At 36.5% G+C, this 16,487-nt stretch overlaps 1 protein-coding gene across 5 annotated transcripts in view; it reads right to left on the reverse strand.

The window, feature by feature from the left end:
• The window catches only part of LOC127620012 (thyroid hormone receptor beta-like), a 250,895-nt gene that overhangs the window by 12,134 nt on the left and 222,274 nt on the right, over nt 1–16,487 (reverse strand). For 2 of the 5 annotated variants that reach the window (XM_052093073.1, XM_052093072.1), the window contains 6 exons: nt 11,558–11,658; nt 11,197–11,344; nt 9,339–9,544; nt 6,970–7,056; nt 5,389–5,535; nt 1,925–2,183 (listed from right to left, as the gene is read on the reverse strand). In XM_052093073.1, the coding sequence (XP_051949033.1) occupies nt 1,925–2,183; nt 5,389–5,535; nt 6,970–7,056; nt 9,339–9,544; nt 11,197–11,344; nt 11,558–11,658 (948 nt within the window). Of the gene's footprint in view, nt 1–1,924; nt 2,184–5,388; nt 5,536–6,969; nt 7,057–9,338; nt 9,545–11,196; nt 11,345–11,557; nt 11,659–13,128; nt 13,576–16,487 lie in introns of those variants that run through there. The other 3 variants (XM_052093069.1, XM_052093070.1, XM_052093071.1) reach the window with 3 other exon arrangements.

Raw genomic sequence — 16,487 nt, forward strand, 5'->3', positions numbered from 1 at the left:
CTTTCCCACGCACGCTATTGGATGAAGGCAACAAATACGTCATGCATGTCGGACCCCACACGTAGCCGCCTGCTCTATTCGCCGGGAAAATATCCTGGAGAAAGTTACCGATATTATAGTAATGTGCAAAGTATGTGAATGGCAACAATTTTTATTTGCTTTGTAGAGAAGTGTAGTGGTTATATATAAAAAACTGGGTTATCCATCCCCACAGATCGTCTGAAAACACGAAATCTCCCCTCGGCCCACCGTCTAAAAGTCAAGAGCTGTATTGACAGCCGGAGGTCATCGCTCACAGAGGACAGCAGTGGAGTCATGTAAATCAAGTAAACACCTTATTTCGGAATATCCATGTAATGGAATCTTCATTTATTTGCATATCCATACGAAAACAATTGTGGAGTCGATGAGATGACAGGCAGTTGTTGAGTGAAAGAGGTGGAATATGCGCAAGAATAGAAAAGGAGGTTAAGTAAAATAGGAGGAATATGTACACGAATATTCCAATTGTAGCAGAACGCAAACAAGCAAAGGCGATCCAAAGACTTTTCATCCGCCTTTTAAACTTACTTCACGTTGATGTGATCAGGTTTCTGATGCGATCAGGCCCTACATGAACAAATGCCTTTTGTCATCAGATCAGACGGAAAAGACCCTTTTAGGCACCTTTTGGGCAGATAAGCCAACCCCATCACTGCATCACCCTTTGTTCAATTTTGACCCTCACCCCTTAGGCCAAATTTCAGAAGACTTCAGGAGAAACAAAGGAGAAAAGACAATTCTTCAGTTACATACTTTTACTCCTAAAATTGACACAAAACTACATTAAATCCACTCCATATTCATTCAGAGAATGGTATATGCATAATGGCAACAACTTTAATTAACAAAAATTGAACTATTAAGGTAATAAATAAATAATGGTTAGTTCAAACTTTCAACATCATATTTGGACTTTTTACGCTCAACACATATCCAAGATTTGTTTGGAAGTGGTTTAGAAAGTGAACAATCCATAGCCGTAAAGACACTTTTCTAACTGTGAACTTTAGACTATGCAAATGAGTTCCACACAGAGACAGAAGGGTGTCTGATTTCAAAAGCCAATCAGAGCACTGGAACAGGAAAGCACCAAATTGGAATTTCCTCTTCATTAGAAAGGGGTAAAAGTATCCTTCCAACAGAAACACCCCGAGTCTTCAGCCACAAGGTAAGAGACAGAAACTGATACAACAATGTTCTGAGTCTCCCATCCAGAGAGACACTTAACTAAATAGCAGTCTATGTTCTCCATACAAGAGAGAGAGAGCAACATATACACCATTTTCTGAGTCTCCAGTCCAGAGAGGAAGGAGACAGGAGACAACAGTAACTGTTGACAAGACTGTCGAAACTAAATCCAGCACCTTGAAGATGTTGCTGAAACTGAGCTAATCACTCGATCAAGCGGAACATAAATATTACTATCCAAACTTATTTCCAGAAAACTTGGCATTAGTGTATATTACCAGCTTATGATCATCTTAAGTTCTTTGATTGCATCAACTGTTTATCCAATGTCTAGCAAATAATCTTTGTGTTATTTTTTAAATTAGAAATAATGTCTTCACTTCCAGAGATACAGCAGTTTACTTTCTATAAGACAAAAGCCCTACTATACCATAGCTTCATCCAACTCGAACACTGAAGTATAGTAAATGGCAAGAGTGAGCATCTTAAGTATTTTAAGAAGAGAAAAAATTGAAATGAATGTCTTATGTCTTATTTAGAATAAGCGGATTACCATATATACAGGAAGATACCAATAGCTGTACACTCTAAAGAGCATGTTAACTTCTCTTTGGATGGCTTAACCAGAATATGGACTTAAATCAGAAAATGATGTCTAAGTTGTGAGTGTGTTGGAAGTGAAGATGACACTAACCGGATGAGAGGAGAATGACGGCTTGCAGTAACGCCACCTCAGAATCATCCAGGTTGAAGGAGGATAATGAGACTCCCAGATCAAATATGGCATCTGAGACCACACCCAGACCCCCGTTCTTGAGCTGGCCCCGTGTGACAGCCATCTCTCCGTTTAGAGTCAGGGTCTCGCTTTCGGGATCATAACGTACGGCCGCTCGTAAAGACATGATCTCCATACAGCAACCCTTCAGTAAGATGATCTGGTCTTCACAAGGCAGCTGAACAAACACATTAAACAATAAGGATTATAAATAACACAATCATAAAACATATTTCTGTTTATCCAACCATGAGTTATCATCAAAGTCTCACTGTGGCCTACTGAAATTTGCCAGCTGCAAAGCTAATTATCCTAAGACCTTTATATTAACTGAAGTTACATGTAGTGACAGACCAATATATTGGCCAGTCCGATTAAACAAATTATTAAAATAAAAAAATACAAATATTTGTGTTAAACTTTTTTAAATAAGTGTTAAAAATGTTGTTTACCTCTCATTTGTAATCATACAATTATATTGTAAGTATATTTTGGTCATTAGCAACCCTGCTCTATAGATATTGCTATCCACCATTGAAAACTATATCGGTCGACAACTAGTTATGTGTACAGTTGATAAACGATCTCCTCTGCATTCAGTGCATTTTGATGCTTTCCCTTATCAGTCGTGCACAGTTACATGTACAGTCTGAAAACTAGTTTCAAATGAGTTTCATTCTCTGAATTTGGTGCATTTGTTTTACAGGAATCCATTAAAAAATATTTTGGCCGACCTCTTGTACAGTCTGTCAGATGGTTTAAAACTACTTGTATTCCTTGTATTTACTGCATCTTGATGTATTCTTAGATTTTGGTGCATTTGTTTTACAAGAAGCCATAAAAAAAAAGCATATGGTCGAGCACTTTGAAACTGCTGCTAAAAACTTAGTTACTTAGTTAAAAAGTAGTAACTACAGTCAAGCTACTTCTATAAAATTGTAGTTAGCTACACTACAAATTACTAACAAAAAGTAGCGAACTACATTGAAGCTATTTAAATAAGAAAATTTTTAATAGGATGATATAATTTAATAATAATTATCAATAATATCACCTGATAGTTATATATTGTGGCAGGGCAGGGGGCGGGGCCGGGTCGTTATCCTACACACCCGGTCCCGTATTAGGCTAATTATGCCTCCATGAGGGTTAAAGGTCGACTGCAGGGGATCCTTTAACCATCAAGGAGACATAATTAGCCTAATACAGGACCAGGTATGTAGGATAACGACCCGGCCCCGCCCTCCGCCCTGCCACATTTATTTTATTAGGGTGACATTCCCTTACGGTACTAAAACCATGGTGAATTTTCATAACCGAAATTGAACCATGGTATTTATATTAAACCACAAAATTAACCATGTTTACAACAGTCATGGTTACTACAATATTACTATAGTAAAATCATGATTAATTAAGGGTTAAAATTTTTTTAATTGAACATATATTTGACTTAATATACACTAATAAAGCTAGAAAAAACCCTATTGTAAATAACTAAATTGAAATATAGTGTTAATCAGCAGCAAGAAACTAAATATTTTGCTTAAAAAAAAAGACCAAGTCTCAAGTGATTTTAGTAAATCATTTATTTGAACTAGTTCATTTACATGAACCATCTGAAAGAACCAACTCACTAAAACGAATCAGAGTTTCCAACGATAAATATAAGGGAATTGTTTATTTAAATTATTTGATTTTAATTGTTCATTTATATGAGCTGTCCGAAAGATCCGATTCACTTGATTTGATTTGCAATACAATGTGACTAATGTAGCGTTTTGTGATGCTACAGCGCTACTCGTTGAAAACTGTAGCTCATTAATGGAAAAGCTACACTATTGTCAAAATATTGAACTGTCACACTACTGAAAAATTTAGTTAAATGGATAGTTCACTCAAAAATGAAAATTCTCACATCATTTACTCACCCTCATGACATCCCACATTTGAAGAAAATTAGAAAAAAATATCTCATCTCAGTAGGTCCTTAAAATGCAAGTGGATGGTGATCAGACATAAATAAATCATCCATACAACTCCACTAGTAAAATAAATGTCTTCTAAATGGAAATGAGCACTTTTGGTGTGAAAAAGATCAATATTTAAGTACTTTTAAATATAAAACATTGCTTCCAGTCAGCAAAAGTTTACACATTCACGAGAGTTCACGCGGTCTCTCATATGACGTATTCGATTTGTCACGCTATGGACGTAATAATGTTTTTCTCTCAGTTGAGACAACCAGGATGAGGACACAAATACACCGTTGTGAGTAAACAAACAGATATAAATACAGATCTAAATCAAATTTAACAAAGCTTCAGAACAGAGTTCCTCCTCCTCAGTTGTAAACAGCCCCGCTCTTCCGGGTGTGTCGCACTTACATCTGCTCTCGCGTGAATATGCCAACGTGATTACGTTACATGCATTTACTGCTGCTGAAAAGTAAAAAATTACTTAAATGTTGATCTTTTTCACACCAAAAGTGATAATGATGATGACTGTCTGTTCTTTTTTGAGCTTCAAAGGTTTGATCACCATCTACATGCATAAGGACCTATTGAGCTAAGATAGTTGTCTATTTTTCTTCAAATGTGTTCTGCTGAAGAAAAAAATAAACACTCCTGGGATGGCATGAGGGTTAGTAACTTATGAGAGAATTTGTAATTTTTTGTGACCTAAACAGGGTAGTTGTGTCGCTACATTCATATTAATCCAGATACATTTGAAAGGGCCATTTTCATATTCGAAAAACTCTCTGTCCATACAAGGGTTTTCCAAAAGTGTCTCACCCACACAGAAATGTATAAACACTCTTAAATCCCCTTACTCTACATATGAAAAGTCGCCGTTCCATGTACAATCTGAAACACAATTGTCCTCGTGTTCCACTGTCGGATAGCAATTTCGAGTAAACTTCCAGTTGCCTTTGAAGGAATCCAATGTGAAGGTTGTACAAAGAAACATTTATCTTTAACAATGCTATTAAAGTGAAAAGCAGGCCCAACAATGCCGCTACAACATGGGCCGCCAACTTGATTGATTTGGGTTGAATGGATCACATGACTGCGTCACGTGACAACAAATACGTCATCGCTTTCAGATATCTCAGTTTCCCTGTCGACACTACATATATGTATAGACAGCATTTTCAAATGTATCCACTTTGGAGAGCGTTTTTGAAAAGCTCAGTTTTTGCTGTCTCAGTCTGGACCGAAGGCCAAATTGTAGAGAAAAATATGTTTTCAAACAAAAATGTATTTGTGTGGACGTGGCCTTTGTTTACTACTTCCCAACACTGATGTACAGTCAGTAAACTAGTTTCGATCTAATTTAATTTCCTTTGATGCATTTATTTTACAGTAGGCCATCATTCTTACCTCACAGAACATGGGCAGCTTTTTGGCAAAATCCACGACACGTGTGATGGCGGGGGTGATAATTTTTGTAAACTGACTGAAGGCTTCTATGTCCACTTTGCTTCCCTCTGGGGCGTTGACGATGGGCGCTGAACCGATGTCTTCTGGCTGCAATGACAGGAAGGGGAGGGGCAGCGTGCTCAGTAACAGACACTCACAGGAAATGCACAATCACAGAGACGAAGGTGTGACACAGCAAATCCTCATTCCCCTCTAAAGCACAAAGAAGGCCAGAGTAACAGCAAGACACGTCAATGAAACAAGAGTGGAGCCCAGTTATTGAGAGGGAGAAGAGGAAAGAAGGGAAACTTTAACGAGAGGAAGATGTGAGTGGAGCAGAGATCGCTCTTTGATATATCCTGCTGGGCAGCTCTTTGACTAGGGTTTTCCACTGATGTTGGAATTTAAAAAAAAAAAGATTTGTGCCCTTCTGACCAGAAAAATGTGACGTGAAAGACAGAGCAAAAAAAAAAAAAAAGCCAGATTGAGGATCAAAAGAAGACTGGACGCTGAATACAGCACAAATCCAGCCTCATGTTTACCATTGACATTAATCAATTACTGTCTATCATCTAAGACTCCATTTACACATGGCATTAACATTTGTTTCGGGTGATCTGATCACAAGTTGTCAGTTGAGAGAGATTAATAAAAGTAAGAATAAGTGTATTTATTAAGCATTTATAACAAGTTAAAGTGCTCACTATTTGGAGTATAGAAATATATTTTTATTCATGTTGTTATGACTGCATATAAATGATTTATAATGCATTTGTAAATGAGTTTTTAGTAATGAATTAACTCATTTATAAAGCCTTAACAAAGGTTGAACTCCTAAAGACATGAATTGTAATTGTACAATGTATGTAGGAAATCATGATCACTCACAATAAAATACTCCAGTCATATCAGTAATCTTATAAAAGCTGTTTTATTCTACATGGAGAGGGTCCACACATGTTAGAATCACATGACCAGCTGAATACTACTCGCTTAATCTGAGTAACAGTCCTGATATTTCACACTTTCATTCATTGATTAAAGTAAACATGACTGACTGTGAATACTACATTCCTACAATGACATCTGAGTGCCCCTTTAAAACCTCGCATTTGCTGTGAGATAAAGTTTGTATTTTTGGTGCTTTATCTTCTTGCAGTATGGCACTGATATAGTAAGTCATGTATGCAGTCATGAAAACAGAGACCCTCCCCAAGAAATACGATTGCACTGGACAAGTTACTAGCAGGTGCAACCAGCGATGTGACTACTTATTATGGGATCACCTGAGACAGATTTTCATTGCAGGTGTAAACAGGGCCTCAGTGTGCGTTAAGCTTTCCTGTTCTGTGTACACCTTCATTCTGATACAGCGAGCAGAGAGCTACACAAACACGCCAAACAGATGCCTCAAGCATTCAGCACGTCCATTTATCCGCAAAAAAACAAAAAACGTGACAGAAATGGAAGCAGCTGAGAATTTGAGAGAGCGTTCTTTTGGATAAATACATGAATAGGTGTGTTTGCTCTGCAGGTTCTTACCTTGGCTTCCTTCACCCCCACTGCACTCTGGTCAGAAGTACAGAATAAATTACATGTTATTTCATTAAGTAGCATTGCTTCCTCGACCTGTTGGGCAATCAACAGGGATCGTGAAGTTTCAATGAAGAACCCGAGTCAAGTCAACTAAAAAGAACAAGTTGAAACTGGACAGGTGAGAGTGCAGACAGAAACAAAGTGAGATATTGAGTTGCTGTTGAGTTTCCATGGAATTCAAGGCTTAAAAACATCTTGATGGTAAACGACTAATTTCAAACTCAAAGTTGCAAATCAGCTGTAATCCTGTCATAATTATTTGCGTCCCACTTTAAAACTAAGACTGGGCGATATGCTCAAATAAATTTGATCTCAATATTTTTCAGGTTTTTCACGATATTCGATATTTTTTGGGAAATAGGAACCCACTTTATATTAGGATTCTTTAACTACTATGTACTTAATCATTTGATTCAATGGACTTATTTTGTACATCAAGTTGTTGCACTGCACATACATTTAATGTACCTGCATTTAATTACATCTGTAGTTACACTGTTAACCTTATCCCTAACCCTAAAAGCCACGATATACTTCCACAGAAGTTATTATTCGTTCTTTTTCAGGGGTAAAAAGAAGTTCTAAACAGTCGAGCAACGGTATAATGTTCCCGAACATTCAGACACCTGCCACACCGCTGTAGGAGGCGTTTAAAGAAGCATTTAAATATGAGGCCTCTACATGTAAAACCTAAATGAATGTAACATTAAAATGTGTTATCAATGACTTTACGCCTCATTCTATGAGTAGAATTCACATAAAGTCAGTAAAAGATGTTCTTTTTTAACCACTCGATGATGATTTAAAGTCATATATATGCAGTAGAAAATGTTTAATTTGTCTTGTTTACATTTTGAATTCATGATGCTAATGCGCTAACACGCTATACACAGACATCATATGCAACGAATACACTCAGTTATTGTAATTTATGATGATACTGACACTACTGCAAAGATGGGTGTAAAAGAATGATGATAACGGAGGCATATCTTACTTTGGGGAGATGTGTGAATGACTTTTGCTGCAGATGGCTGATAAATGAATGGGCACTTGATTTGATTCCTTTTATAAACTAATAAAACAAACAAAAACAATTGCGTGACATGGTCTTGCACGTGGTGTGTTCAAGTTGAATACTCACCAAAAAACTTAAACAAAGTAGTAGGTGGAGCTTCAGGTCACACCTACCAATGACGTGGACCAAATGGCAACAGGAAGGTGTTCAGCAGCCAGTTAGAAGTTTTCCTAAACATTCGCCCAGACGAGCTGTCCCGAACCACCAAAACGAATGCAAAAACACCACCTTTTTGACCAGATATTGTTCTAAATGACGTCACATCTGTTCATTCTTCCATTTCATATGAAGTATATCTGGGCCCTAACCCCAACACTACTCGTATCTCAACATCAGTAGCGGCAAATGTGAATTGTGTGAGAATTTTGTAGAACAAGTTAAACAATAAATACATTGTATTGTATGTATTTTAATTTGAGTAAATAGTAGTTAAAGACACCTAATATAAAGTGGGACCGGAAATAGTTTTGCATTCCCACACAATAAACTTAACGTCACCCCTTACAAAAACATTTTTATTACAGTAACCATAATTTAACCACGACGTTCGTGATAAATCCATAGTCATACTACAGGAAAACCAAAATGGTAATAAAAATCACAAAAACTATTAACGCATACTACTGCGATGGAACGCTTTTGTGAGAGAAATAAATTCCCTCCCTGACCTCTAAGGGGCTCCGTATCCTTCATTTTGTGAATATTCTCTATATCGCGCAGTTATTATGACTACGTAATGAAGGGAAAACACTACTAAACCTCACATGGAAACTCACAGCAGTGTTAAAGAGTCCTCAGATGGACTTGAATCTGTAGAGGACAGTTAGATTCTAGAGAAACAACAATTTTGCAACAATAAAAACTTGGTTAGAGAAAGACAGAGAAGATCAGAAAAAGAAAAAGAAAAAGACATGTTTGGGGTTTAGGAAATAGAGCTTGAGGAAAGAAGGACAAAGGTGTTCCGTTAAAGTTAGTGCTGCTGCCTTTGTGGTAGAGATTCTCCAGCGTCCATCTAACACTCCCCACTCTACAAGGAGATACAAAAACATGGACATATTAACATTGGGAACAACATTGGGAAAGGGCTTGGGAATTGTGTGGAACAGGGGAAAGGGAATCTGGGATTGTGGTAGGGTAAAAAGAAAAACAAAGAACAAAATCCCTCCCAAAATAAAGACACATCCTAAAACACGAGAACCATCGCTGCCATGACGTCATCAGGGAAGAGATCCCTCACCAAGAATTTGCGCTTCTGTTTCCAGTGGTTGCCCTGGGCGTTCGTGGCCATGTGCGCCTCTGTGACAACGCGGATCAGCTCCCACTCCTCCTGTGTGGGCTCCGGTCGATCCCACACCGTCTTCTGCAGTTCCTCACGCTTCCGTCGCTCGCGGTTCTCCTCGATCAGCTTCCGCTTGGCCAGACGCTTGCTGTCATCCAACACCACTGCAGGAACAGCAGCATTTCATGAATACAGACGGACAGCAAGAACTGAGCTAGACAGAAATGTACACCGCAAAACAATGATTGTATTTTATCTGGTTTTTGTTGTTGTTGTTTTACACAACAACGAGTCTTGCTTTCAGAGAAATATAACAGAATTTTGTAAGGGTAAAGGTTAAAATGAAAACAAAAAACTTGCTAAGAAAGTTTGAAAAATAAACGTGTTTTCCCATTTTTCTCAAACACTTACAGTAAGGTTACATTTGTTAACATTAGTAAATGCCTTAGATATCATGAACTAACTATGAACAATATATTTGAACTCACTTATTAATCTTGTTCATGTTAATTCATAATGCATAAACTAATGTTAACACATACAACTTTTATTTCCAAAAATGTATTAGTAAATGTTAAATGGACATTAACCAAGATTAATAAGTACAGTAATAGTGTTGCTCATTGCTAGTTCGTGTTAACAAATGTAATTAACTCATGCTAATAAATACAACCTTATTGTAAAGTGGTACTAACCTCAAATTAGACTTCTCTGAAAACAAGACTTAAAGACCCAATTTCACCCAACAATTAAAATGATTTTATATTTTCCTCACCCTCATGCCATCCTAGATGTGTGTGACTTTCTTTCTTCTGCTGAACACAAATTAAGATTTTTAGAAGAACATTTTAGCTCTGTTGGTCCATATAATGCAAGTGAACGGTGGCCAGATCTTTGAAGCTCTAAAAAGGACATAAAGGCAGCATCAAAAGTAATCATATGACTCCAGTGTCATCCAGTGAATCCATGTCTTCAGAAGCAATATGATAGGTGTGGGTGAGAAACAGATCAGTATTTAAGTATTTATTTAGTATAAATCTCCACTTTCACTTTCTCTTGTTTTTAGCTATTCATATTGTTCATGTATATCACCACCTACTGGGCAGGGAGGAGAATTTATGGTAAAAAAAAAAAGGACTTGGAAAAAAGGATCTGTTTCTCACCCACACCTATCATATCACATGGATTAAACCACTGGAGTTGAAGGTTTATTTATTTTTTTTTGCTGCCTTTATGTCCTTTTTAAAGTTCTGGCCACCATTCACTTGCATTAAATGAACCAACAGGACTGAGATATTCTTCTAAACATCTTTGTTTGTGTTCTGCAGAAGAAAGGAAGTCATACACATCTGGGATGGCATGAGGGTGAGTGAATGATGAGAGAATTTTCATTTTTGGGTGAACTATCTCTTTAACATTTTGTATCATTTTGCTACCCAACTAAATGTATTTTATTTTTAGGATGTTTAGATATTTTCAATGGAAAACAATAAAAAAATGTTGATCTCTCTTGTAATTAAAACATATACATAATGTTATTTGAGAAATGTGTAATCCAACTTAAAAGTAGTTACCTTAATTGAAAGTCAATAACTGCAATCTGATTACAAGAATTTCAAATGTAATGTTTACACTACTTTTTGACTCTAAAGTAATTTGATTATAGTAACAAATTACTTTGTAATCAGACTACACCCAACACTGCTCCTGATATCGAAACGTAAACAATCTGAACAGTTATAGAATCACTCCTTAACAAGACCTCAGGACGTCACTGAGAAAACCATTCAAGTGAGTTAAACTTTAGGACACTCACAGTCTGTTGCCATGCCGACAGCAATGCATTTCTTGAAGCGACATTCCTGGCACTGGTTTCGGGTGACTTTGTCAATGACACACTTCCCCTCATACTTACACGCGTATGTCGGGTTTAAGTTCTTCTGGATTGTGCGCCGGAAAAAACCCTTCAGAAACAAGTGTTTAATTACTCAGCAACACTATCAATGCAAGAGCATTCTGAGAAACAAACATAATAAAGAAGTTTAAATAGACTGCAATGCACGCAGTATGGAGAATTAGTTATTCATGCTTTTATTCTTAGAGTAATTCACACAGAGGCTGAACTAAAATAAGTCATTAAACAGTTTAAACTCAATGCAAGTTTAAAAAAAACTTACTTTGCAGCCCTCACAGGTAATGCAGCGGTAATGATAACCAGTTGCTTTGTCCCCACACACAACACACAGCTCATCCTTGTCCAGGTAACTAGGTATGTACCCTAAAAACAGTTAATACACCCATTAAAAGAAAACAAACAAACTTCAGTATAAATGAAAGATAAAACTGTTTTACGTGTAAAAGAGCACACTGTAAACTCCAAATACAGAACATTTTCCAATAATGGTAAACATTAAAAAATACAACAACTGGTAGCTTAATTAATAAATGAAACAAGTGACAAATGTACAATAAATAAATGTGCACAATAAATATACTTTGTCTTTATGAGGTATTCTGTCATGTCTCAGGTCTCACTGTCATGTACACTGTCATCATCAAAAGGTATATTCGTCATTCATAATATATATATACATATAATAAACATAAAATCAATCAATATTTTGTTTATATATTTATTTATAAATATTAAAAATAGTTTTTATACAACACTATTATTATTTAGAATTTGATAATTTTTTTTAGAGTAATATTTACTTTTTTATAATAAAAAATGATTAATAGCTTCTGATGAGAAATGTCTTTGTGCTGAGTTAATTTCAAGAAAATAAGAAAATAAAACAACAATTGTATTTAGATGCCATTATTTTAACATAATACAAATTGAAATGACAATGTACTGGATAAAAAGCAAACTAAAGGAATAAAGTGTTTGTAAAGCAGCTTGCAGATGCACAGGAATCAATATGTGATCAATAAGTGTTGAGGAGGTTTGAGGCACGACATTCAGCCCATGAGCTCCAACCTTCTGTTCCTCTGTCTGTGTCCTTACAAATCAATACCACAAATATAATATCATCCATCATATAAACAGTCAAGATAATGTACTGCTAGTATTGACCACCAAAAGAAAAAAAAATGCCCAAATGTACATCTCATTAATCCCTTTACTTTAGACAATGCAACACTACTCTTATAGCAGGATAGCTACCCTTTTTGACCAATAAACTTCCATGATTTTTCCATGACCTTTCAGGCAATTTTTGAAAATCATTTTGAATTATTTGTGGACTGTTACAACTAATATACTGTCAAATACATATTGACAGATCACTATGGCTTGCGAGCAACATTTTACTCTACAAAAGAGAAATATCTAACTAATATATCAGGGAAGTGAAAAACTAGAAACAATATATGCAGTTTAGACATTTCCATTACTTTTGAGATGTCATTCATTTCTATGACTTTCCCAGGCCTTGAAAATACACATTACAAATTCCCTGATATTCCCAGGTTTTCCATGACAGTGGGAACCTTGTTATAGTCATAAAATATCCAAGGCCCTGACAGTGACTAACATTACTTAATTAGATCAGAGAGTTTAAAGGACATGATTACATAAAACTGAGATATACTAGATAATGTAACTCTAGAAAATTGAAAATCCACAGTTAATCACTCATTGATGGACAAATCTTAGTCTTCCTCCCAGTCCAAATCTAACAAGCCCCATTGACACTTTGCTACTCAACAGCACCCCTGCACTTTCTTACAGAGCTCTCGATACCTTTCTTGTGCAGGCCCTGCATCCACTGCATCTGAGAGAAGTCCGGCCGGCCATCACAGTAGTATTCGGGTTGGTGGTAGTGACTGAGAGGGATCTCCATACTGCATAACTCGTTCTTGAACATTGGGTTAGCACCTGTGAACGGGCACCCATACGGCTGGGTGGGTGGCCAGGCCTGCTCCATGTTGGGAGGGTGGTGGTGCAACGGTTGCGGCTCACACTGAGCAAAACAAGATCCCTCGCCACCGTACATGCAGTACTCGCCTCCAGGCGGGACCGTGTATCCCCCGTTTACAACGTGAGCCGTGTCGTACATGTCTGGCATGCAGTAATTCATTACGAAAAGCTTCAGAGGCACAAGCACGCAAATCAAACGTGTACAAATCAGCTCAAGCTGAAGTTAAAAAATATGCTGAGGTACAAAATGAGACATCAGAGTGACATCATTAGAAGACACATGTCATGAGGCAAACTGCGTAAAAAGCATCCAGAGGACACCGGGTCTTATATATGGAGAAGACACCCACCCCACCTGCCCCTCGCCTTGCCAAATTGGGTGGAAGATCTCTGAGCACGCTCTCTAATCTGACACCGGACAAATCCAAGAGGTTGAACAGACCAGGGCAACACATCCTTGGACGCAAGACTGACACGATGCACCTCAACACATCCAAATGCTACCAAATCTACATATTAATAAACGTTATTTGTAATATGCCATGATACTATGACATTTTCACTATAACATCATTATTAGACCAAATCTTGGCTAAGACGATTACATTAAAATCACAATCCCAAAAGCCCAAGAATATTGATTTCAAATGCGAGGCACTTCATGTGATGTTAAGCTGTGATCAGTCATATTGATTGTGTTATTAGGTTTAATCCTGATGGTATAGTGCAGCTGGTGACACTTGTAGCCGCTTCAGGCATTGGCAGCACCAACTGAGGCATAGCTTCATAGTCCAACTTCATGGTCTTCATAGTCCAAAGATCATATAATGAAGAAAGTTGGTGCAAAATAAATAGGCCCGTTCTGTAGTAAGTAATTGACACAAAATAAATCATTTCTTTTGATGAGAAATGCAGCATTTAAGAGCAAACGTTGTGCGATGTTGAGTCCAAAACAACTAGCATCAGATGGGGTAAACATAAATATAGTTTTGGTGACTGGCTTGTCTTTCAAATTTTCAATGCAATGGTGGTTTACATTTGAACTTACAAACAAGCATTTGAAGAGTTTTATTACTGGAAATGGAACGATCTATCTATGCATGTACGCACTTAGCATTTACTTGCCTTTTTTTAGAGTCATGATTTCAGGTTAAATTGTTTGCTGTATGAGAGAAAGTGTATATTTTCTCTTAAGTTTTGAATCACCGTTTGGCTTTCACTGGTTCATTTGATCTGGTCCTGCTGTGTGACACATTATTTTTGTACAAATGTAGTCTCTCCATTAATATGAGCTCATAAAAGCAGCATGTAAAATGACTAACAGCATTTTATAGTTATCAACAGCAAAACGCTGTTTAAAATACTGGGTTCCCACTTTTCTCAACCAATGAAATTCCAAGACTTTTTATAAACCAATTTTCAAAAATAATTTAGATTAAAACTGATTCACGAATCAGGCAGTTTTGTGAACCATTTTGTCCAAATAACTGCAAAGTACCTAAGTATCGGTCAACACTATGGCAAGTTCTACGAAACCGAAGCTTTTAGGGGATGAAATATTTTAAAGCACAATCTAACTTGAAAAAATTTATATTCAAAAAAGAAATTCCATGATCCTTAAGATTTTATTAATTTCCATGACTTTTAAGATTTTCTTAGCCTAAATTCCATGACCTTCCAATTCTGGAAAACACGATTTTTAAATTTCCAGACATTTCCTGGTTTTCCATGACCATGGGAACCCCGAAAATAGTTCCAGGGTATAGTATGTCACACAGCATGTCAACTTTAGATTAACTTTGGCATTCTTTATTGCGTATTATAAAAAAAACATCCTTAAATAAACTGATATTGATGCCTTTTATGTTTAAAATTATTAAAATGTTTTTACTCACCTGGCTTCAGTCACTTATAGACACCAGTGTTAGTACACATAATACTGATTTAACTACCAAAGTGTGAGAAATAAACAAGACACTATATCAAATGTATAGAGGTCGACTGATATATCAGTTTTACTGATTAATCTGTGATGATTGATCTATCGGTTATCCGCAGAAATCTATCGATATGTGCTGATAGTTTTTTCATCATTTGGTCATTTAAAAAAAAAAAGAGTCCCCAGTGTGTTTTGGGGTTGTTTATACTCAAAAATCCAGCATTATGTACCAAACATTTTCAAGTTATTATTAGGAGACTGGTTGAACAAACAACTTTACCCACCATAATAAAGATTTTATATATATATTAAAAAAAAAATATTTTTACATTCTATAAATCAATTTGATCGGCCGATTAATCGGTTATCAGCCTTTCCCACCACCTTAGTTATTGGTATTGGCAAAACTCATATTTGGCCAACCTCTACAAATGAACTCTGAGTTAAGCAGGAAATGTCTGAAACTGGGTTGTGACACTGTGAGATAAGACAGCTGAAGCGATGAGCAGGTAACAGCTGTTTTGACCCAGGGCTCTTGAGGCAAAGCTCCTCCACAAAACAGCCTGATACCAGTTTAACTTTTTCATGAGGTGACAGCCTAAAATAAGCTTAATCTTTAGAGGAGATTTCATAAAGAACTTTAACCGACAAAACAACATTCAGACATATAACATCGGAACAATCTGGCTCTACTGGGTGCTTAAAACAACAATAACACAAAGAAGAACTCCAAAAACGAATTAGAGTCAAACAAGAGGGTTTAGGATATCCACATCCATATTTGATACATGATATCAAATAAAATGTATCTAATTTGACTTTTCAGCATCTTGAAATGAATTGTTTAACCAATTTATTCAGACTAATTTGGCAGATATGATAGTTAGTGCCCTAGATCCTGACAGGTAAATTCTAGTAAAGATCTAGTGTTCTGGATTAGAGCCAGAGTCCTATGAAAGTGCTTTGCCACTTTGAGGTTTTCCACCTAATTACATACGATCATTATCCCATTGTAGAGGATTTCTATTTTCAGGTAATTAAATGTTCATTAATTAACTAATTTATATTAACGAGTTCCAGACATTGCCACAACATCCTAACCGAACAAATGGAAATGTACACTTCGGAACAGGTTCAAACGAACACAGTTATTCTGCATACAGCACGCTAAATGTAAATAATGTTAAAATTATTGTAGAGAAAAAGGATCATTATTCTGGAATTTACCTGACTCACTAAAACA

Source organism: Xyrauchen texanus, chromosome 26 (genome assembly GCF_025860055.1).
Source record: "Xyrauchen texanus isolate HMW12.3.18 chromosome 26, RBS_HiC_50CHRs, whole genome shotgun sequence".
Classification (NCBI taxonomy): Eukaryota; Metazoa; Chordata; class Actinopteri; order Cypriniformes; family Catostomidae; genus Xyrauchen; species Xyrauchen texanus.